This window comes from Cebidichthys violaceus, unplaced genomic scaffold (assembly GCF_023349555.1).
Source record: "Cebidichthys violaceus isolate CVI_PGR_0920_01 unplaced genomic scaffold, fCebVio1.0.p SCAF_25, whole genome shotgun sequence".
NCBI lineage: Eukaryota > Metazoa > Chordata > Actinopteri > Perciformes > Stichaeidae > Cebidichthys > Cebidichthys violaceus.
The window spans coordinates 4558845-4582774 of record NW_027176428.1 but is presented as its reverse complement, the minus strand read 5'-3'; the positions used below and the strand labels follow the sequence as shown (position 1 = coordinate 4582774).

Below are 23930 nucleotides of genomic sequence, written 5' to 3'. Positions count from 1 at the left end.
AAGTGAACAAGCTTTCTTTATACAGAATGAGCAAAGGTGGGGGCCGATGGCCAACGTTACAGACATCTCGGTCTCAGACTTTTGGTCTCAGACTGATAGGAACAACATTCAAAAACAAACGGCCAGCAACCAAAACAAGCAGCCCAAAGGCCTTGGAATGGAACATTCTCATACAACACAGTTAGTTATCTATGTGAACAGAGAGGGAGAATTCTTCTTCTGCACAACAGAGACACGGTGAAGTTCAACAAAGTCCAGAGCAAAATTACTTATGCATGAATACAATATACTAAGTAGAAATATATACTACGTAAAAAATTACCATTACAATATCTACCAGAGATCATCTAACAGAGACCATCTTCAACACACAACAACAGTCTTTTTAAAGACTCTACAACAACAGTCTTTTTAAAGACATATATTCTACCGAAACCATCAGTCTTTTTAAAGACTCTTCTGTTAGTACCATGGACATCCGCAAGAACGTTGAGCGAAGGATCACAGTCTGTAATGCTCAGGGCACCAGTAGCATCATAATAAAGCCTACTGCTACACCCAGTGCCGTCTCCCCACCACTGCTGGCCGCTACACCCTGTCCCGTCTCCCCACCGCTGCAGGCCGCTACACCCGGTGCCGTCTCCCCACCGCCGCAGGCCGCTACACCCGGTGCCGCTCCTCAGGGCCGACCTCCGAAAGCCAATCCTCTTGAAGTGGAGCTCACCCTTGCCAACGCCGAGATTGAGTGCCTGAGAAAGCGTGTCAGAGACCTGGAGGCATCCAAACAAAGGTCTGACAGTGAAAAGTGGAGCTTCTGTCAAAGGGTCCATGATGGCGAGGTTAAATCAAGCCGTCTACAGAAGAGTCTCATGGTTGCTGATGAGCGCATAGACAAGCTGAAGGGTCTGCAGGGGACAGCGATCATCAACTACAACAAGATGGTTGAAGACTACGTAGGAAAACTCTCTGCTCTCAGCGAACAGAACGAGAGCCTCTCGCTGAACCTGAAAGACTCTGAAAACATGCTCGTTTCCATGCAAGCCGTCAACCAAGGCCTGACCGATAAATTGAAAGAAGAGATCGCTAGGAACCACATGTTGTGCGATATACATCAGAGCCAGGAGGCAGACATATATCAGCTGAGAGAGGACAACAAAGTCCTGCTACATATCTGTCTGCCAGTGGAGAAAAAGAAGAGATGGTTCTTCTCCAAAAGGTTGGAAAAGCAGGAGAGAAAAAAGAAAGTGAAGGAGGAGAAGGATGAGAAAAAGGAGACTGGGTGCTTCAGCTTTCTGTCAAGAAAAAGACGTGACAGAAATGTGGATGGGGCTCAATAGAAACATCTTCAACACCTCAACAATCCAGACCATCGCCGCGCAGCCGCCGCTGCCACATGCTTCGGTCCACTCCGGACTCGGAGCAACTGACCGCTAGCAACAACGGCTAATCATCGACCTCCAGTTCCCGCCGCCGGGCCAGCATCCTGTTTCCTGGAGCCCCGACCCCGAGAGTCCAGTCTGTCTGAGCACCTGTGTCCGGAGCAAGTTCAGTTGTCCAGCCGTCCTTCTAAACACCTGCGTCCGGCGAAAGTTCGGTCGTCCAGCCGTCCTTCTGGCTGACACAGGTGCTCAGAAGGTAAGCTGGACGACCGAACTTGCCCCAGACACAGGTGCTCAGGCGGACCAGACTCTCGGAGTCGGGGCTCCGGGGAAAAGGATGCTGGCCCGGCGGCAGGAATTGGAGGTTGCTGTTCTGTGGATCGACACCGGAGGGCAGGCCGATCGACGGCATGATGTTCCATGGATCAACACCGGAGGGCAGGCAGATCGACGGTGAAATGTTTCGTGGATCGACACCGGAGGGCAGAAGGGCTTCGGACACCGGTGCTCCGGCGGACGGCCGGACTGCTGAACCTGCTCCGGACACCGGTGCTCTGAAGGCCGGCTGGACTGCTGAACTTGCTCTGGATCAGGTGCTCAGGCAGACCGGACTCGGACTCTTAGAGTCGGGGCTCCGGGGAACAGGATGCTGGCCCGCGGGGGAAAATGGAGGTTGTTGCGACTCGAAGGCGGCTGGAACTGAAGGTTCCGTCTTGATTCCCAAACCAGCTTGGGACATCACGCCGTCTAGTCCGTTCCGACTGAGCACCTGTGTCCGGAGCAAGTTCGGTCGTCCAGCCATCCTTCTGAGCACCTGTGTCCGGGGCAAGTTCGGTCGTCCAGCCGTCCTTCTGAGCACCTGTGTCCGGAGCCCTTCTATGTCCCGTGGATCAACACCGGAGGGCAAGCAGATTGATGGTGAGGTGTTCCGTGGATCGACACCGGAGGGCAGGCAGATCGTTGGTGAGATGTCCCATGGATCGACACCGGAGGGCAGAAGGGCTCTGGACACCGGTGCTCCGGCGGACGGCCGGACAGCCGAACCTGCTCCGGACACAGGTGCTCAGGCGGACCGGACTCGGACTCTCGGAGTTGGGGCTCCGGGGAACAGGATGCTGGCTCGGCGGTGGGAAATGGAGGTCGCTGCGACTCGGAGGCGGCAGAAACTGAAGGTTCCGTCTTGATTCCCGAACCAGCTTTAACCTGAGTACCGTCTTCCGCCTTGAGTACCTGTCAATCTACCTGCCTCTGGTGTCGATCCACGGGACATCACACCGTCGAACAGCAGGCCCTCCGGTGTCGATCCACGAGACATCACGCCGTCGAGTCCGGTCCGCCTGAGCACCTGTGTCCGGAGCAAGTTTGGTCGTCCAGCCATCCTTCTGAGCACCTGTGTCCGGAGCCCTTCTATGTCCCGTGGATCGACACCGGAGGGCAAGCAGATTGATGGTGAGGTGTTCCGTGGATCGACACCGGAGGGCAGGCAGATCGTTGGTGAGATGTCCCATGGATCGACACCGGAGGGCAGAAGGGCTCTGGACACCGGTGCTCCGGCGGACGGCCGGACAGCCGAACCTGCTCCGGACACAGGTGCTCAGGCGGACCGGACTCGGACTCTCGGAGTTGGGGCTCCGGGGAACAGGATGCTGGCTCGGCGGTGGGAAATGGAGGTCGCTGCGACTCGGAGGCGGCAGAAACTGAAGGTTCCGTCTTGATTCCCGAACCAGCTTTAACCTGAGTACCGTCTTCCGCCTTGAGTACCTGTCAATCTACCTGCCTCTGGTGTCGATCCACGGGACATCACACCGTCGAACAGCAGGCCCTCCGGTGTCGATCCACGAGACATCACGCCGTCGAGTCCGGTCCGCCTGAGCACCTGTGTCCGGAGCAAGTTTGGTCGTCCAGCCATCCTTCTGAGCACCTGTGTCCGGAGCCCTTCTATGTCCCGTGGATCGACACCGGAGGGCAAGCAGATTGATGGTGAGGTGTTCCATGGATTGACACCGGAGGGCAGGCAGATCATCGGTGTGATGTCCCGTGGATCGACACCGGAGGGCAGAAGGGCTCCGGACACCGGTGCTCCGGCGGACGGCCGGACTGCCGAACCTGCTCCGGACACAGGTGCTCTGAAGGCCGGCTGGACTGCTGAACTTGTTCCGGACACAGGTGCTCAGGCGGACCGGACTCTCGGAGTCGGGGCTCTGGGGAAAAGGATAATGGCCCGGCGGCGGGAACTGGAGGTCGCTGCGGCTCGGAAGCAGCAGCTCGACACCGGAGGGAAGGCATATCGACGGTGAGATGTCCCGTGGATCGACACTGGAGGGCAGGCAGATCGACGGTGTGATGTCCTGTGGATCGACACCAGAGGCAGTCAGATTGACAGGTACTCGAGGCAGAAGACGGTACTCGGGTTAAAGCTGGTTCGGGAATCAAGACGAAACCTCCAGTCCCAGCCGCCTCTGAGTCCCAGCGACTTCCAGTTCCCGCCGCCGGGCCAGCATCCTATTCCCCTGAGCCCCGACTCCGAGAGTCCGAGTCCTGTCCCGCCTGAGCACCTGTGTCCGGAGCAGGTTCGACAGTCCAGCCGTCCGCCGGAGCACCTGTGTCCGGAGCCCTTCTATGTCCCGTGGATCGACACCGGAGGGCAGGCAGATCGACGGCGTGATGTCCCGTGGATCGACACCGGAGGGCAGTCAGATCGACTGTGAGATGTCCCGTGGATCGGCACTGGAGGATTCCCGAACCAGCTTTAACCCGAGTACCATCTTCCGCCTTGAGTACCTGTCAATCTGCCTGCCTCTGGTGTCGATCCACGGGACATCACACCGTCGATCTGACTGCCCTCCGGTGTCGATTCACGGGACATATCACCGCCGATCTGCCCGCCCTCCGGTGTCGATCCATGGGACATCTCACCGTCGATCTGCCTGCCTGCCGGTGTCGATCCATGGGACATCTAGTCGTCAATCTGCCTGCCCTCCGGTGTCGATCCATGGGACATCTCACCGTCGATCTGCCTGCCCTCCGGTGTCGATCCACGAGACATCACACCGTCAATCTGCCTGCCCGCCGGTGTCGATCCACGGGACATCTAGTTGTCCAAAATCAAATAAAAAATTAAATTGTATGACATGATGGTGACTATAAAGAAGAAGTACTGGAATCTGTTCAACCCTCCTGCTATGTTCATTCGTCATGTACAGCAATGCTGTTCCCTGGTAAATTTGACCCGGTCCATGTTTAATCATCCAAAAGTGGTCAGAAACCAAAAAATCCTAATAAATATAGTGTGTACCTCATCACCAACACCATTACTAACAATTCAATCAGTATTTAGTGGAATGGAGTTATTCACCCTTCCATAGATCATATTTCAAATTTGGATTACTCACTCGTTTTCATGAAAAATACAAAATAATTGTTGGCTACTTTGGAAAAACCTAGATATAAATTGCATCAGTCTACCAAATTGTATTTTTTCCTAAATTTTTTTTACATTTTGAAACTTTTGATGTACTATGATGTAGATAAATAAGATGAGACACCTCTGCTGTTCAGGGTCATATTGACCCGCTCACTCAAAATTAAGCCAAATCAGTCATAAGGATTTGTATTGAAAGTAAACTTGATTTATGTTTATTTATAGTGTTAAGAAACAGACATTTACAAAAATTAACAAGAGATGAGCACAATGAACGAGGTGTGTGTGTGTTTGTGTGCGTTTGTCTGTGTATCTGTGTCAGCACACGAGTGACATGTCGTCACGGTGTGCTTTGTTCAAATACATTTTGGCACTGTCTTTATAATATTTTCGGATCGACCTACATATGTGAACAAACATTCTCCTTGATGGAGTTTAATTAATCCAGATCCTCTCTCACTGACAATCAGCTGTCAGCTGTCCTTCACATCTCACCTCACACATTCAACCTGACTTCAGTTCATCGTTCACTGAACTGACAAACAGAAAATGAGGTCATTGGACTACAAACAATAGTAATAAAAGTACTAATCTATCAGATACATGATCCCTGTCAGTGTTTTACTATTATATATGGATATTACAAATGTATATTTGTTTGGATCATTATTCCTGCTGCAGATGTTTCAGGTGTAGCTTATTTTAATTCTTTTATACTCTGTTGTTCAGTTTGGGTAGTTAGGAAGGGTTTGAACAATTATAATGTAACTAATAACTAATAAAGTAACTAGTAACTAAAGCTGCCAGACAAATGTAGTGGAGTAAAAAGTACAAAGTTGAATGAAAGAGAAATACTCAAGTAAAGTAAGTTGGAATTGTACATAAGTACAGTACTTAAGCAAATATACTTAGTTACATTCCACCACTGATCATAATATTTACTCTTACCACTTGCAGCTTATCAAAACCAGTGGCGGGCCGTGCATTGTATACCTGGGCCTTCACTCGTAAAAATGAAGCTCAACACCTACAAATACACTAACTATGCAGATACTGTACATGAATACCCGCATGACGGGATGCGGCGTCATTAATATTCACCAGTTTGTTGCGTATTCAGTGCAAACGAACCAACCCATGTACAACCTTACCCTTGACCACTGAGCAGCTCCACTGGAGCAGTGTTGGTTACTTAAAAGCACCTAGATGCTGACTTACTTATTTTGGTTTTCCTAGTCAGATGTGGGCTACTTCACTCATCATCATTTTTTTCACAAATGCAATTACGTTTTCTTTACTAATGTTTATGCAAACAGTTAAATATGGTTACAGTTGATTGTTACTTGCAAGGAAACAAAACTTTTTTAACAAAAAAATGTAGCTGCGCAATGCTTTCGTCTATAAACTCACACAAAAATAAGACTATCCAAAAAATAGTCTGACACCTTTTAAGCAGTTATACAATCTAAGCCTTTATTTTGAAAACAGAGCTTTTATTTTGAGGAGGAGAAATCGGTTAAGGACTAGCCAGCTAGCAGCTTGCAAACATTATTGAAAGTAATTGACGTGACCCTCAAATCTTCAGTTCCTTCAGGGCTCGGTTAGACCAGACGTGGTCGACTGTCTGCACTTGTAGATGGATGCGTATGTTTATAAGAAGCTACCTCTGATTTCACACTCCGTTAGTGCTGTCTCTCACCACACACAGCCTGTCAGACTTAGCTAACGTTAGCTAACGTTAGGCTAGCTTTCGTTAGCTAACTAGCATGAAAGAAAACACGGGGTAGCTGGCACTCTTATTTCGAGTTTGACCGTTTCACCTCACTTATAGCGTTCCGTATGATGAGATATAAAATCGGAAAATCAACGTTCCTTGACACCAGCAACATAGAGCTGAATTGTGCTGTTTGGGTTATCAACAAATCCAGTACTGTGACTATTCATGACATCCTTGGTCCCATGGTGTAATGGTTAGCACTCTGGACTTTGAATCCAGCGATCCGAGTTCAAATCTCGGTGGGACCTCGTCCTTTTAAATTTACTGTTAAATGGCGATTGGTAAGTACAAACGCTGACAATATCAGGAAATTAACATTTTAATAAGCTTTAATAAGAGAAGTAATTCATTAACTTTGGCTATATTTTTCATAATACCTTTAAATGATGAATCGTACACTTGCATTTGATTAGATTTTATTACTTACATTTCTTGTCAAATATCACATACACCATTCTTCTCAGAGGCATAAAATATATTACTTTTTTTACATAAAAAAATCATTATGAAAAATAATAATTGCGCTGAAGTTATTAAAATATTGTATCAGCTTTATAGAAAACACACAAATACTAACAACAAACATGTATTGATAAAAAATAAATTGAATTTTGAAAGTCTTTGGCTTAAAATTAAACGTCATGCCATGGATATTGGTTAGTTAAATAGGGACATAAACATAAACCTAGACTTATGTGATATGGAGAGACTTTTCTGGTACTGGATCCCTATATAATATCAACAAAAATCCTTTGATTTCATGACATTTTCAACTTCACAAAATAAAGCTGGCTGTCCATGTCGGCTTTATATTATTTGTAGCTCTAGTAATGTTGTAAATATTCAGGCCCTGTCCACAATTTTTTAAATATTGTGTAGTTAGTAGCCACATCATATTTTGTAAAATCATCAATCTGTCTGTGTTTTATATTCTAGGCAGCTTTAGCAGAATATACTACTACATCTGTGGTTATACAGTTTTAATAGTATAGTTGCATGGTGAACAAAATGTTGATGATGTTAACAATATGTATGTAACCACTGAGTTTAAAATGTGCCCAAAGGCACTTTCTCATCAGATAATCAAAATACACGATGTCTTTACTCTTTGCTTTACTCTTTGTCACACAATACAAAGACCAAAATTGCATTTATGCCACTTTAAACCATAAAATACGACTCTTTTTCTACATGTTGAAGACTTCTTAACCATTTCCTTTAGTTTTAAATGTTGATTTAGGGAAACTTTTATACAAATAACAGTGTGGCACATGGATTGTGACTTTCGCAGTTTGTGAAACTTGTTGTACGTTATGTGAACTGTTCGAAACAGAATTACAAATAAAATAGCAACAACTTAATCAACAGCAGAAAAACAAAACAACCACCCAAAACCACAACTCTTATATAAATCTTATTTGGCAAAGGTTACAAAGTCAGTCTTTGGCTTATCAAACTATTCCTCTTTAACTGTTTGCTCTGCAAACTGACATACAAACCATAACTTGCTCTACAGAGCCATGATCTGTCAGAACTGGATTCTGTCATGAAAACAGCCATACAGCTGAGCACAGTGTATAAATGCAAGAACAAATGTAGTCACACACACACACCTCATTAAAAATCATGTTAACATCTCCATTAGTCCAGAGTTTTTCACGTTCTCCTGCACTCTCATCTGCGTAGCTGTGGTCCCAGCATGACTTTGTTGATAAAGTTGACAATGGCCACAGCTGGCTGCTCCGGGTCCATTTCTGCAAACAGGTGACACACGTTCTCTGTAGTGCTCCCAGTCCGCCTTGCCACAAATCCAAACATCCTGCAGCGAAAAGGAGATGCGAGAGGTTTAAAAGACAGGAGAACTAATACAATTTGAAAGAAACCCAGTTCTCTCAAGAGGTCAGAGTAACACGTCTGATTGTGAAGAACTGCCATGCAAAGTAGCACATTGTACCAGTCGCTAATGTCACTTGCTAAGAAAAACACAGTGAAGCAAGCACTTACTTGCTTGACGTGCTATCAGAATTAGTCCACCTGAAGCACGGGCACACGAATAGAGACACAGAGACAACATTTAGTAAAAACATGAATAACAAAGACATTGAGGCGGTTTTATAAAGACTAGACAGTGACTGGCATTCTGCATTCACCTCTCAGAGTAAAAAAACAGACAAATCACAGAGATCTTATATCTATAATATAAGCCAATACAGGAAGTGCAGCTGCAGCAGCAAGCACACAGATGTTACTGCCTTTACTAAAGATAATCAGCAGTAACATGTACAAGCATATGTATATATAGTTTTTAATAAATATTACTGTCTGTTTTTTTCTGATATGTCTCAGTGACCCACCTCTGGTCTTGTGGATTGAGACTGCTGAATGTCACACTGTTGATTGGGTAGTGTCTCCTGAAAAATAGCCTGTTGACACACAAACAATATCATGACTTGTTTGTCTCTGGCATTAGCTTTAAGTATCTTTTCTGGAAGTTTTCTATCTAACTATGGTGTACATACTGTGTCAGACCATTTTTTTTCTTCACTTCAAATGAAGACGCCATAATGTGGTAAGATGTACCTTCTTTTGCTGTCGGTTAGAGTGATGCCCTGAGAAGACACTTTGAAGTGGACCACCGTTGCCACTGGACGTGGACTCAGTGCAAAGGTACATTTGGTTGCCTTTGAGATTGCCTCAGGGCCCGTTAATGACTCGGTTTCCAGGGAGTTCAGGTAGAGCACGTTGCAAGCTTGTTTATGAGAGAGATGAGAAAATATGGATCATCGTAAACATGGGTACTCTTATAGCTTGGTGCTATGAAAACATGAGGCTTGAGCAGTCTCTGCTGGTCAAAATTAGAAACTGCATCTATTGCACTGCATGTGCTAGGTCGGCTATGGAAGTTCGTATGGCAGCAAAATCACCAAAAACAAAAAAAGCCCATGTACTACCTGCTCCTTGTTTGAGGAGGTCAGCCGCCGTGCTGGTGTTTGTTGCACTCTGCATCTCCTGAAGCTCCCCGACCAGATCTGAAACACCATAGTCTTCAGTTACATAACAATACTGTATACATTATTGAGGATCCAGTCTGTAGCTGTTGTAATAGCCTCCTATTTGTTTTGTGTTTGATTGTTCTCTCATAATAAATTTGTCTTTCATTTTGGAATAAAAGACATCTAGATGTAATGATACTGATTTTACCTTTTTCTGGGATGCGAAGGGCGCATGGCAGAGATATGGGAGTAATTGAATGCTGGTACACCAGGGCAGATAAACTTCCTGAGACAAAGACAGAAAGATTATAATTAGATTCATGATACAGATTATGATTCTGACAGATTAGAATGTCTTCCTATAGGGAAACAGGTTAAAACGATCAGGTTCAGAATGTCATCCATAACTATATATGTGAAAGGCAGTGCGACAGTTGTGTCCCCCACATAACTGACCAAAGTAGGACTCATTCTGACAGCCCTTGATCTTCACTCCCCGTGGCCCTGTCTCGATGAGGAAGTGTCTCACCAGCTGTTCCAGAGGATCCCCTGAGAGAGAGGAGAGGAGGGTGAGAAGTGAGGATGGACAATAAGGCATGCTTCAGTCATGCTGAAGAGCTTATTCTATAAGCATGCATAAACGAAAAAGATAAAAAAAAGTAAGATTATGATGCCTATAGACTAATTAAACGATAATATATTTACAAAAAAAATACATGAATAATAATTAGAAGCGGTTAAAAAACATTATTCATTTTAGTACCTGTGCCTTAAATTTGACAATAATAAAAACATGCTTACATATACATAATTTGAACTCAACTATGAAATGTTTATGGATTTGTTTTATTTGATTTTGTACACTTATTTGTAAACTTATTTGCTGGCAAGTATCTTCCTTGCAAACTCATCAGCAGTCATTTTGAATGTTAAAACAATACTAAATAGATGATTCAAAATCATGTAGTTAATCAACCATTGAGGAACATGATGCCGGCATTACATTTCTTTACATAGTTTATTGTTGGGAGTATGGCGTGACTTGACTGATGCCAAGAAAAACACCAACCTTAAGCCTTTTTCACAGCAGACTTTAGTCATAGTAGGAAAAGCACAGGTGTAGCTAATAACGATTGCGCTGTTGTGTTCAAGTGTCAAGTTTGAGACTTGGCAATGTGACAGTGATCCAACATGCACAACAGCAGGATCGCGGATACCTTTGCTGACAGTGATGTTGGCATTAGGAGGAGGTGTGGCCACCTTGAGGGCCAGACCGTAAGCCCCCTGGAAGGAGTTACTGTCTCTGATGAGGAAAGTTCCTGGTCCCTTGTCCTTCAAAACAGCTATGGCTATGGTAGAGAAGACGCATTAGAGTGTCGAGTTTAAAATCAGAGATGCAACAATGGCAACATATTGGTTACATGATGTCTAAGGTCACCCTGCTGTTTTCTAGTTCGGTGTATTTAGTTTCACTATACTGAATGACTTGATCATTGATGATCAAACAAGATTGGTAATGATGAATACAAACATTGCATATCCCTCATCATCCTCACCTTGGTCTCTGGAGATGCCTGGTTTGTACCAGTACTTTGAGCTGTCCTGGACAAACTTAGCATTGACCCTGATGTCTGCCTCCTCCCTACAGCTGTGGTGTGAAGACCCCCGTCTCTGCTCTCCCGCAGAGGGGGAGAAAGTAACGTGGTGCATGGGGGAAGGAGCTGAGGAGGCCCGGAGAAGAGAGTTGTGTCCGTTTAGGTATCCTGGTGAGGATGAAAGCCGTTTCTTCTCTGGTAGCGGTGGCTGGACAGCGGGGATGGTGACTGCAGTGTACCCAGTGTATGGTATATGAGGGACATTTAGTAATGGGTAGTAATAGGACGCTATGGGGAAGGTTGGTGTTTGATATCCGTCGGGCACAGGGGATGGTGGTTTTGTGTCTGTCGAGCAGTCTCTTTCCGGAGTCAATTTTTGTCCCGCAGCATCTGTAGCTGATGCAGAGGGCTGGGGAGAAGACTGAAGGTCTGGGGAGCCAATAGGAGAGTTGGGGGAAGTGGTGGAAGGGTTAGAACTGAGACTTACAGAGGGGTTCATGGATGCACCTCTGATGCTGTCAGATGGGGTATCGCTCGGAAGGGCTGAGCCATTCAGTTGCACCTGGACTGGGGTGATGATGACAGTTGCATAGCTTGAAGTCTGTGATTGGTTAGATCCCTCTGCACTTCCTGTGATCTTGGCTGCTCCAAGCTTACCATCAAAGCTCAAACTCTGCTCACTTGATGGTTGTGTGGAGTTTATGGGTATGTTGGAGCTTTGGGTTTGTGTTTGTCTTGGTACTGGTGTGATGGCTCTGTCGCTATTTGTGCTGGACTCCAGATCTCTAGAGGGTTCTTGGCTTTGAGGAGGGCTATCAGCAGTTACACTAAGGAAAAGTAAAAAAGTATGGGAAAAAAAATTATATACAAATCTGTATTCATGTAATTTTACTCTCAGCTTTAATCAAAAAGGAAAATGTTTCACCCACCTGTCTTCTGTGTGTGTGGGGCTGCTGCTGCCGATGATTGTGTAGTCATGATCAGAGTCCAATCCAGGGGTGCTTGACTGTCCATTGGAGTCCGATTTACCTTCTGAACCCTGGGATATGTCGTCCTCCACATCAACCTTGGCTTGTTCCCCTTTGAGAAGTGAGATAAAACAAGATGAGATGAAGGCATAACAAAGACATTAGAAAAACAAGAAGTAATGAACATGTTATTATTAACATTTCAATGTAAAAAAAAAAATGAAACAATCCCCACTGTATCCATCCATCTATTCAGTCACCTTTGTGATGCTCAGAGTGCTGCTGGTCTCCAGATCCAGAGGGAGTCTCGGGCAGCCTGCCTCTCACAGGAGAGGGGCTACTAGCGGGCAGAGGTGAGGCTGATCCAGAGTGGTACCCTGAGGCGTAACCCCGGCTCTCATGGCTCTCGGCTGGGGATGACTGATAAGGAGAGCAGGGACAGGAGTGCCTGGGCTGTGGAGGGGTGTGGTACCCACTGCTGGCTTCATCCCGCACATCCATCAGAGACTGGGGGCTGGGGTAGCCCTGATGAGGTCCTACGGCATATCTAGGCTCTGAGTTTGGACTCTGATCCAAAGAGGAGTGGCAGACGCGAAATGCCGGCACGGCTGATTTGCACTGCCAGAACTCTGCCTCTCTCGCCACCTCCCATGGATTTTCACTTTCCCATAGCGGCGGCGCCTCTCTTGTGCGTTGCATCCCGGCTCCTTGGGACCAGTGTGGGTTTTCTGATTGGTCGGGGTGCAACGGGTGGAATGCTCGAACTGAGGCTGATTGGTGCTCTCGCCTGCTGGAGCAGTCTCGACAGGGGCAGCCAGAAGACGGTGTTGGAGAGCTGAAGAACATTTCCCTGTAAGGGCTAGAGGGCAGTGATTGATGGGAGAGGTGAGAGGCTGGATTGTGGCTGGAATAATGGAGGAGGTGACACTCTTCCCCAGTGCAGAGTCTGTTTAACGCTGGGAGGGTGTGGCTGTGTGGGTGGGTGTGATCAGGGGTGGAATAAGGGTAGCAGGGCCTGAGGAGACAGGGCAGGGGCGGGGGTGGGGGTGGACGTTCCCATGGTAACTCTTGTAAAGGATGGGCACTATGTCGATGGCAGAGTTCCATATGAGTTGAATGAGGAGGCGGGGAAACAGATTTGGATGGCAAGGCCGGCAGAGTTTGGCTTTTTGGATTCTTTTTAGTGATGCTGCAACGGCTGAGACAATGACCGTCAGAAAGGCAGGGCTCTCGTTCCCTCTCCCATCCACCATCGCCACACTTCGCACCTGTTCGACCGCAACATGAGTGTTCTCGCCTCAGACCTCCAGGACTTGGCGGGTCTCCGTCATCTAAAATCGCTGTCTCTCTGTCTTTCTCTTTGCCTCTTTTTTTCTCCTTTGCTCCATCTTCCCCGTCTCCTCTCCTTGATGGACAATCAGGGTTTTCTCTTTCTGGGCGGTTTATGGACGGAGAGGGGTCTTCCAGGTGATCAGAGGGGATTGAGGAATGGCTCGAGTCGGAGGTGTAGGTGAGAGGCTGGGGCTGGCTGGGAGTTTGAGGCTTGACTGTTGGGCTGCTAGTGAGGCACCCGTTGGGTGATGCTGCTGAGGCAGTTGAGCCCGGCCCACGACGTTTCCTCACCTGGGCATACAGGCTGCCGTCCAGAGGGCCCCTCGTATGAGAGATATCTGCAAGAAATAAGAGGGGGATGTGATGTCTGATACTTTTAACACAAAGCTTACCCTTAACACCTGTGTGTGTGTGCATGTTTCTTACTTTCAATGCTGTCTTGGTGGTGCAGGTTGAAGTTCTCATAAGAATCCCATCTCACCACAGGGTCTGAGATGTTGTAGTCCACTTTGATGGAGGCATCATTCTTGCGGTATTCTCGACCTTGGAAAGCAAACATTTTACAATGAAGCATACGAACATGCGAAAAGAAAGAGAAGCTATGACAGACAGATAGTTGATAATATTCACCTTTCATTTTTTCCGGCCCATTGGAGAAGATAAACTCGACTGTAGCATCTGGAGGGAACCTGTCATCTACAGAACAACGAGCATAAAGGCAGTGACTAAAATATCCAGACTGTAACTACAGAGACTGATAATAACATTCACAAGTGAGTGCTCTTGATATGTGAAGTGGAAACACCAAAGTTAATAAAAAAAAAGATCACCAACAGAGCATAACACTTCAAAGACTTGTAACTGAAATGAGTTTATTTTTACTTTCATGCATGAGTATGGGTAGTATTATTTATAAATTGTATGCATGCGACAGCATGTAGCACTTAGAGCAACTATCACACGACTGCTGCTTATTGAGCCATGTACAAGCATTTCTGTTTAAAACTGACACTGTCATTTGATACATTTGAGTACACACAAACACCACAATGGACTGAAAGATAAGTGGGTCTTGAATTATACAGCCATGTAAACTATTTCAAGGAAGCAATAGAAATATATATAAGAGGAGGTTTCCATTTGTTCATGTATAAACCCTATTTAAATTTGAGTGCAGTAAAACACTGGTGTAGTCTAAACAACCTCCCACTGGTGAGGTAGTACTACAGTTTTCCTTATGTACATGTAGCATAAATACCTGTCACTCTAATCTCTCTCTCTCTGTACTCTCTTACTCTGTAAAGCATTCATGACTGTCCAAAAACTGAAACTGCCCCAACTTTTTATTCCATAAATTTCCTAAGAAACTATTGAGCTTCTGTTTTATACCTGTGCAGGCGAGGTCCAGTTCAGTCTTGCCAAACCACAGCTGAGCTCCGTGGACAGTGCAGGTATGAAACTGGACTCTGAACACCACCTCCCTCTCTGCTGCTCGACTCCGCCGATGGTAACACTTCACCTGCAGCGACAGATTTAGGTATGACAGCCATGTGCAACTACGGAGGCTCGTTTCACATAAACCGTCTCAAAATGGTGATATCTCAAAGTGTGAAAAAGCGGTAAATCCAAGTTATATTTCCTTTGTTACAATGCTCTTTTTAGTTGGATCATATATCGTTGGTGCATGTTGCTGCTGTGGCAACTGATTGCCCTCCGAGACGATTCCATACTCAAAATGTTTTTATCCTCTCAAAGAGACATGCAAGACAGGGTAAGAAAATAATTATGCATGCATGTCCATCGTCTACTGAGGATGTGTTGCTTAAGTTGTCTCAAATATAAGCAAGCAGTTTTTAAAACAAAAGTTAAAAAAATGCAGCAAAGAGAGAACACCCCCCACTTTTTTTTTTTACAGCAATTTAGTAAACAATGTATGTATTGCAGTTATGGCAGTGATGTACTATATGTGTGGATATGGATTGGATTTAAATCAAAGTAAGGTTTTCAATTAGTGACACACAGTGCACAAAAAGCTATGACTCACCATAATGTCCCCCTTTAATAAAAGCGCTGGCTCCATAGTCACACTCAGCTTCCTTGCCCTGGAGCTCTGGGGATCACTGGACACACACACACACACACACACACACACACACACACAAATACACTGAATAAAAAAACGGCCACACCAGCTCAAACACACATAAAACCAGTCAAAACATGTCTCAGTTGGGTACAACAGTGGTAGACAACATTTAACTTTAACATAAGCACAGACCAGCCTACACCTAAACACAGACAGCAGCCTGTATAGACAATATCTGTCAGTTGGACAGGGGAAGGAAAAAAGTCTGCCCACAAGAGGTGAGCTGCAAACGCAGTAACTGGACAACTGGCCATGTACTTACTAGACGCCTGAGGTGTAGACGAGCTGCAAGGACTGATAGATTTTCAGGAATGGATAGAAACCTGCATATACAGAAAGAAGTTGGAGAAAAATGAATTTGTAGACAAAGGCTTTATTGATTTTTACATGGTAAAAATTGTGATTAAGAATGATTCTATCATGCAACATTAGTTTGTGTAAAACTGACCTCCTCCTGCCTGAAAGTTTGGTAGTGATGGAATGAGGATCTGGTGGAGGAACAGGGGACTGCTGTTCATTTTGATGGTACCTGACAGCAACCCACCAAAGTAATAGATGTACCTGAAAAAGAGAGGTGAGGAAATGTATTGATGAGAGCATGGAGCGACTAAGGCGAGCAGCATAAGAAATACAAAGATATATGAGTGTGTCCCACCTGTTCTGAGAGGGCTGTAGGGAAGAGGAGACTTTGTCTTCACAGAACTTTCTCATTGCTAGAGTGGTGAGAGCCTGGTCCGCTCTGTGGACACAACCAGAGATTTGTAAATAAATGCTTTAATACAGATCTGTGCAAGCAAAAATTAGGAAATATTAGTGTGTCTGGAGGTAAGGAGGTGTATGCCGAGAGTAAATCATGGCTGTTGTTGATGACTGTGCCGACCAATTTAGTCTCTTCTAAAATAGGCTTTATGGACATTTCCATTTTCTCTGGTTAAACCTTGCCAACAAAAACCAAGACGCGAATGCAACGACAACATCTAGGACTGTGAAGATGAGTCAATGAATCGATAAGTTGTACAACAGAAATGTTATCGCCAACAAATAATCAATTAACAATAAGTAATTTTTAAAAGGAATAATTCAGAAAAAAGTAATTGGTTTCAGTTGATTATTTGCAAGTTTTCTGAGCCTTTGTGATAGTAATAGTAATAGTACTATACAAGTAACAGATTTGGGTTTTGGACTGTTAAAATAACAAGATATTAAATTATGTTGACTGGGGCTCTATTATGCCATTTTTTCATTATTGATTTTTATTCATATTATAATATAGACTAAATGATTATCGAAAAATAATTATCGTTAGTTGCAGCCCTCCATTGATTACATTGACTGAAGGTGATCAAAAGGGTTTTCAGCCTTGATGACAATGAAATATAACAATATAAAGACATTATGGAGACGCAAAGCTGCGAAAATACAAAACGGACAATTGATCTTTACACAAGCTGGTATAACGAGTGCCCTGATAGATTGATAATAATGCAGATTACCCAGCTGATATCTTGCTGTAGTGCATGTAGGCTGCCACAATGACCCCCGTCTTCCCTTTGTTTCCCTGTCAGAACACAGATCAAAGTGATGATGAAATAGCATTTCCCACTGTTTTAAATGTTTCACGGCAAAGCGAGCAGATGTGGATTTAGGTTGCACTGACTTTGCAGTGGAGGACCACCACATTGTGAGGGTCAGAGGTCAACCAGGTCTCCATGGCTTTACAAACAGCACAAATCTTGTCAAGGGGTGGGGCGTGAACATCAGGCCAGCCGTAGTCCTGCACCTGAACCGCAGAGGAGGAAAGATGTTTTAAATTCTGGTTTTCGAATGAGTCCAAACTGTCTATTAACCTTGAGAATACAAAGTGCTCACTCTATTGATCTGTTATCTTTGAAGATGTAAATATTAATACCTTTGGGTTAAGTCTGGTGATGTCATGTCTCTTCTCTGATAAATTCAGTAGCTGGAAAAGGTAGAGACACAAAAGATATCACAAATCAATTGTTTACATAACCACAAACTGAGCAAGAAATACACCAAAATAAAATATTTAAAGAAAACAGTGGAAGAAAAGATGTTGGTCAATAGTCTCTATCAATGCAAAATAAGGACTTAAAGCAATAACCTTTCTAGATAGTTTCACAAATATGCAATTAAAGCGTGTTTAATTTGTTTTAATACAACTTTTAATAGCAGCCATGACTTCATTATTCAGTCATTTAAGAAGACCAATACAACATTAAGTTAATATTCCTTATGTTTTCAGTTTTATGACTAACCAAGAACTTGTCCTGGTGCTTGGATTTGAGCATAGAGGCCACTTCTTGCAGGTTTCTGCGGTAGTGCTGCTCCTCCAGGTCCGGCAGGAAGAAGACAGAGATGATTCTCTCCGTGATATAGGTGAGGTCAAAGTCATAGTGGCGCTCCATCACATGCTCCATCACTTGTTCCACACTTTTACTCCTAAACATTGTGAGAGTTCATTGTTTTAGTGCAAAACATCCATTAAGTGTTTACGCTCCTTAGTTGATTATATTGTGCATTTTATTTCTGTGGATCCATTTTATATATCAAATATCATTTCCTTTTGTTAAATGTGTGATTCAGGGTTCTTGGTACCTCGGTATGGAGCCTCTCTTCTTCTGTAGTGTAGACTTAGTGGAGCCGTGCTGAGAAACAATTAGAAAAGAGTAACTCTACTGCAATGATTGTTTGGATTACATAGTATAAAAACTACATGTACACACTCACCAGGTCTGGTGTTGAGGTACAGGTGGGAGTCACCTGAAAGAAAATGAGCACATGGTTGCTTTTTGCAGCAGTCACATAACCATATACACACTCGCACACGCACTTGTAATAAACCAGCACGTGCCAAGTCGTGTGTTTGTTTTAACGCTCCTGGACCTTCTCCAGCAGCGCAGACGCAGGGATGGAAGGATGAGGAGAAAGGATGAAGAGCTGATGAAGAGGATGGTAAGATTCATTCTCACTTTCTTTCTGTCATCTGCTGTTGCTCCTTTGAGGAAGAGGCTGTCAGCACAGATCTGACTGTTCCACATGATGGCTTAGTGATGCGTGATGTCAGAAACACACACACACACATACACTCTCACGCACTCACGCACACTGGTGCACACTAACAGATACATACAGATAAAGACAAAAAAAGCATCAGAAATGTAAAGAACTTGAGGACATTCTGTTAACTTCTTTGAGTTCTTCTTTTGCACACTGTTTAAATGGTGTTTATTGAGCTGACCAGGCAATTAAATAAGAATGGCTCAGTTTAATAAGAAGCACGAAATAAAAATGATTGATTGAGTTTTTTCGCCTCGTAAAGAAGAACGAGAGGAATGAGAGTGATAAAGTTTACTGGAGGAAGTCTCTACATGTGGTGTGCAGTCCTTGTATTCCAGCCAACAGTATATTGCTAAAACCACAAACACACATATACACGGAGAAAGAGTGAGAGAGGGATGCTGAGGTCACTCAAACCGACTACAGCCACTACCTTTGGATAGTTTCTTATGAGGATAACAGTTTACCCTTTAGTGACAAGCTACTAGAAACTGCTATGTGTATGACTCATTTGATGGTCTACAATTCCAATCACATCAAATGATTAAAAACAACTAGAAATGTATTTATAACAGAAGCTAACAAAAGGAAAATGAAGGAAATGAGCTGACAAATGGAATCAAACGTCAGTATTGCAGAACATCTACGGGGTCTGACTGTAAACCTTGACAGGTGACACCCCTGTCAACTTATGACCTTTGAACTATGCCATGAGATTGATTGACAGCTGAGCTGCCCTCTGTGGCTGAGTGCTGGCCAGTGCTGACAGGTGTCAGGCAACAGGTCAACAAGTCAAATGCCTGCAATCACAATGATCTACAACTCAGAAAAACAACGGCGACTGTGCAGAAATACACTCACTATAAGTTTTATGTTGATAGAAGGAACCGAGGTACGATCAATACCGTCGGACATTTACAATGCTACATTTATATATTTCCATTTTTTTTATTTATGTCATAACTTACTGATAGATGTTGGTTTTAAGCTAGTTTGTAAAACCATCCCTGCGCTATCTTTGATCAAAAAAAGGAACATGATGCTCAATACTATTGATTGTCAAGCAAGTTTTCATCTGAGCTCCAGATACATTTGATTTCGGTCCCTGACACAGTGGAGGTTGATTTAGTAGTCTGTTCAGATTCAGAATAGCTGCGAGTCTTGTAGGCATATCATGTCATTATGTCACACTAACAACAACTTTTTTAATTTGTTGCTAATTGCCTAAATCTTGCAAAACATTGCAGTCATTTACATGCTGTTGTTGAATCAAGTTTCTGAATTACTCTCCAGAGAAATAGTACAGAACTTACAAAATTCAGTTAATTTCACTTTGTTTAAGTGTTGCACCATTTACAGGATAGGAGCAATGGCATCCTGGAATGTTCCATTTGAAGTGATTGGTTTCTTTAAAAAGACTTCAAAAAGATTTTTCATGAGGACCGAAGATGGGTTTTCTCTTACATGGTATAAACGCAAGTGGCAGCTTTCTTATTTCATTACACACACACACACACACACACACACACAGAGAGAGACAAACAGAGAGAGACAAACAGGAGATAGCAAACGACATTACAGAGGGGACACAGACAAAGACTGATGTTTGGGACAGTGTGATAGGAAAAAAAGGAGGGAAACATATATGGACATTTGATCCAGGGAGGAATGAGTGAAGAGTGAAGGAGAATAGGGTATGCTGTAATAGGTTACTGCATGGCAGGGAACAATCAACAAAATATGCAACTGCTGAACTGACAAGCTTATGTCGTTGCGTGACTATCGTCATGCAGGTCTCATACAGACTGACTAAAACTCTGTACTTGTTATTTAGTTTTAATTTCCATAAATTATAGTTTCTTGGATCTTTAGTCAATGAATTATTTTCACATTCCACCACAGATCAAGCATAATCTGTACTTTCCAGTGTGTTAATGTACAATGACAGATCACAAGCATGTTATAAAACCTAGAGTAGAAAATGAAAGAACACAGAGAGACAGCCATAGGGGAAAACTCCTCTCTTAATAGGTTTAATAATGGTAGTTAAGTGGATAAAGTGGTCGGCTCCAGGAAGGAACAGTAGGAGACAGAGACAACACACATGTACGTACAGTACATGTGTAAACACAAACATGCACACACACACACACACACACACACACACACACACACACACACACACGTCGTGCACACAGAAGACGACCACTGTTGAACTGGCATGCACACCAGAGTCAACAGGAAGCAATTTGCAACAGGAAGTCAGCGCTGGTCAACCAGGTTCCCACGTGCACACACACACACACACACACACACACACACACACACACACATGCAAAGTGTATACACGTGTCTTTGGTGGCTCTGCCAGCCTCAGGGTCTTCATTAATGCATGTGGACTGTACGCTGGAGCCACTGGGATCAGAGCCATCTGGTTCAGTTTGTCCTGTTCATCAGCTAGCGTTTACTGAGGTGCCAGTGACAGCACTCGATCCCGTCCTCAGGGACTGACTGACTGGATCTAGAGTGGGCTGGATGTCTGGTCAGTTTAGTGGTTCAGATTGCCTTGTTCATCAATTAACACTTTTAACATGTATTAAAGCAAAACTGGCAAACATTCTTCAGTTTCAGCTTCTCAAATGTGAGCGTGTGCTCTGTTATATTTCGCTCATCTGCCAGGGGTGGGATAGATGCAGCTATTGCAAGCAGCCACCTGCCTTAGCTTAGCACAAAGACTGGAAACAAGGAAACAACTGGCTTTACTTTGTCCGAAGTTTAAAAAGTCCTCCTTCCACCACCTCTAAAACTCACTTATTAACACGTTACAGCTTTTAAAGGTGCTGGTAGATAGCATTTGGGTAGAGCCAGGCTAGCAGTTATGCGCTGTTTCCAGTTTTCAATTTAAGCTAAGCTAAGTTAAGCCAACTAGCTGCTGGCTCCAGCTTCATATTGAGCCGAGAGTTATGAAAGTGGGATTGATTTTTTCATCTATCTCTGGGAATGAGAGCAATACATGTATTTCCCAAAATGTCTAACTATTGTTCAAGGTCGAGTGTGTCGGATCTGGCGGCATTCAGCAATGAGGTTGTAGATTGCAACCAACTGAAACTTCTTTGGTGGGCCAAGAGTGCATAGGAGAACTATGGTGTCCGACACTCAAACACAAAAAAGCGAATGGCCATATCTAGAGCCAGTGTTTGGTTTGCCCGTTCTGGGCTACTGTAGAAACATGGCGGCCAGCTCTGTGAAGAGGACGCGCTCTGTATTTAGATATAAACAGCTCATTCTAAGGTAACGAAAACACAACTATTCTTATTTTCAGGTGATGAAATAAGAATTATTAATAATAACAATTGTGAAAACATACTTAATAATATTAAAGTCCATTTCTGCCAATAGATCCCTCTAAATGCTACACAATGTACATTTAAGACATCTTCTTGGGCTCTTGGAAATTGTGATGGGCATTTCTCATTACTTATTGACATATTCATCTGACCAGCAATGCAACAGTGAATCTTAAAGAAGAGTTTCCTGGCTGCTTTACAACAGAGTCACTGTGGTTTAAATCTAAAAAGTTGTCACTGCCACACCTTGAATCATCACTCCTATTCCAGTGAGAGGAAACCCAACACAGAGATCTGCAGAGAGAGCAGCGAAGTCAATTACAGTGAAGCTGGAGATAACTGTAAGTGTTTGAGACATGGGCGTCAGTATGCCATCCAGGAGGAGTGAGTTTCATTCTGACAGTCGACTCAGAGCTGACATCGCACTCTGCAGAGGGAGAAGTGAGTAAGCCTTACCATTTGAAAGTGGAAAAGCAAAGTAACCATGACTAATTCCAAGTTCCATAGTCTCACAAAAAGACACTGAAGGCCAAGTCTGAACTAAAACTCTGAGGCTATTTGTTTTCTTGCACTGACTGTTAACATTTCACCCACGGCTCCAGAGGGCAAATTTAGGAGTGGCTGTTGAAAAGAGGCTTCACATGAAAGTGAAGTCTCTTTCTTCTCTTATTATTGCTCTGTGTTCCGTTTTCTCTCATCTTTGATTCCTCATTTCTGCATTTCTGTGCCCCTGCCGTCTGTCACTCCCCCCTGTCCTGCCACCTCAACACTCTGTGTGTCTCTCTACTTGCAGTGCCTGGGGAGAGGATGACCACACTCATCCCTACCAAGAGCTACAACATCAGATGACACCTTGATAAGCATCACTCATAGCCGGGGCAAGTCACTAACCGGCCCTGGAGAAGAAGGGAACAAGAGGTAGCACAACTCAAAGCAAAAACACAAACTGTCCAGGGAGTGGAGATATAGACGAAGCTTTGAAGAGGGAGAAAAAGGCATCAGGAAGATGTTATGAAGGAAAGAGGAGAGGCAAACAGAAAGCGAGAGCGAGCACTGGAGAGAGATGTCAACAGCTGAACACGCTGACCACTGACACACAGCAGAGAGATTTCACTGAGCTATTTTGATAGAGCTCCTTATTTTAGACCATACGTCCGTCAGAACACTTAAAGGCTCATTTTGTCTATTTATCCATCAGTCATCTCACAAATCCACTTGCATTTCTGGCAGCAGTAGTGTTGACATTTTTAAGAGACCTGGCAATGAATCTGTCCTATAACTCTCTGTCTTACTGCATCATGGAAACATGCATTTGCATTTTCCTAACAACATTTAACATCCATTTATGAAAAATAACACACTTTTATCACAACCTACTGTCTGTATTGATCCAACACATGAATATAGAAAGAAATATATTATAAAATGATGCTCAAATAAGCTCCAATTGTTTTAAAGCCTTTCCAAAAAAATAGGAGCTGTATAATTCCTGGAATATTAAACAAGTCTTGCTTGGCTTAGGCTCTCAGGAAATGAAAAGCAATGGGTAAATATAAACACAGTGCATGCATCCGTGTGTGTGTGTGTGTGTGTGTGTGTGTGTGTGTGTGAGTGTGTGTGTGTGTGTGTGTGTGTGTGTGTGTGTGTGTGTGTGTGTCTGCGCGCACTGTCCCTGTAAAACTTAATTATTGATAAGACTAGTAAAGCAGTCACATTAAATTAACCATGATAATTATTTGTACACAGTGCATCATGCTGGTTATAAATAGCAGCCACAGTGTGGCCACCTTAATGAAGTAACACAGATGCTCATCTGACAGGATAGATCCACTTCAACCACCATCCCACTGAGTTCTCCATCTGTATCGACTTAAAGCTCTTTCTACCCTCCCAT

The 23930-nt window shown here is 44.1% G+C and overlaps 1 protein-coding gene and 1 non-coding gene across 4 annotated transcripts in view; one reads left to right on the top strand and one right to left on the bottom strand.

Moving 5' to 3' along the window:
* Positions 1-6753: 6753 nt before the first annotated feature.
* Positions 6754-6825, top strand: trnaq-uug (transfer RNA glutamine (anticodon UUG)). The gene has a single exon. It is a non-coding gene; the product is annotated as a tRNA-Gln (tRNA).
* Positions 6826-7010: 185 nt separating this feature from the next.
* The window catches only part of LOC137879496 (tensin-2-like), a 29488-nt gene continuing 12568 nt past the window's right edge, over positions 7011-23930 (bottom strand). For 2 of the 3 annotated variants that reach the window (XM_068720253.1, XM_068720256.1), the window contains 24 exons: positions 18360-18392; positions 18228-18277; positions 17888-18071; positions 17521-17571; positions 17269-17391; positions 17105-17169; positions 16267-16350; positions 16060-16172; positions 15874-15934; positions 15510-15585; positions 14855-14984; positions 14096-14161; positions 13892-14008; positions 12394-13803; positions 12095-12245; positions 11127-11992; positions 10788-10919; positions 10027-10119; positions 9779-9856; positions 9529-9606; positions 9158-9326; positions 8932-9000; positions 8582-8611; positions 7011-8396 (listed from right to left, as the gene is read on the bottom strand). In XM_068720253.1, coding sequence (XP_068576354.1) covers positions 8252-8396; positions 8582-8611; positions 8932-9000; positions 9158-9326; positions 9529-9606; positions 9779-9856; positions 10027-10119; positions 10788-10919; positions 11127-11992; positions 12095-12245; positions 12394-13803; positions 13892-14008; positions 14096-14161; positions 14855-14984; positions 15510-15585; positions 15874-15934; positions 16060-16172; positions 16267-16350; positions 17105-17169; positions 17269-17391; positions 17521-17571; positions 17888-18071; positions 18228-18277; positions 18360-18392 — 4374 coding nt within the window. In that variant the 3' untranslated portion in view covers positions 7011-8251. The remainder of the gene's footprint in view (positions 8397-8581; positions 8612-8931; positions 9001-9157; positions 9327-9528; positions 9607-9778; positions 9857-10026; positions 10120-10787; positions 10920-11126; positions 11993-12094; positions 12246-12393; positions 13804-13891; positions 14009-14095; positions 14162-14854; positions 14985-15509; positions 15586-15873; positions 15935-16059; positions 16173-16266; positions 16351-17104; positions 17170-17268; positions 17392-17520; positions 17572-17887; positions 18072-18227; positions 18278-18359; positions 18393-23930) is intronic. The other variant, XM_068720254.1, reaches the window with a different exon arrangement.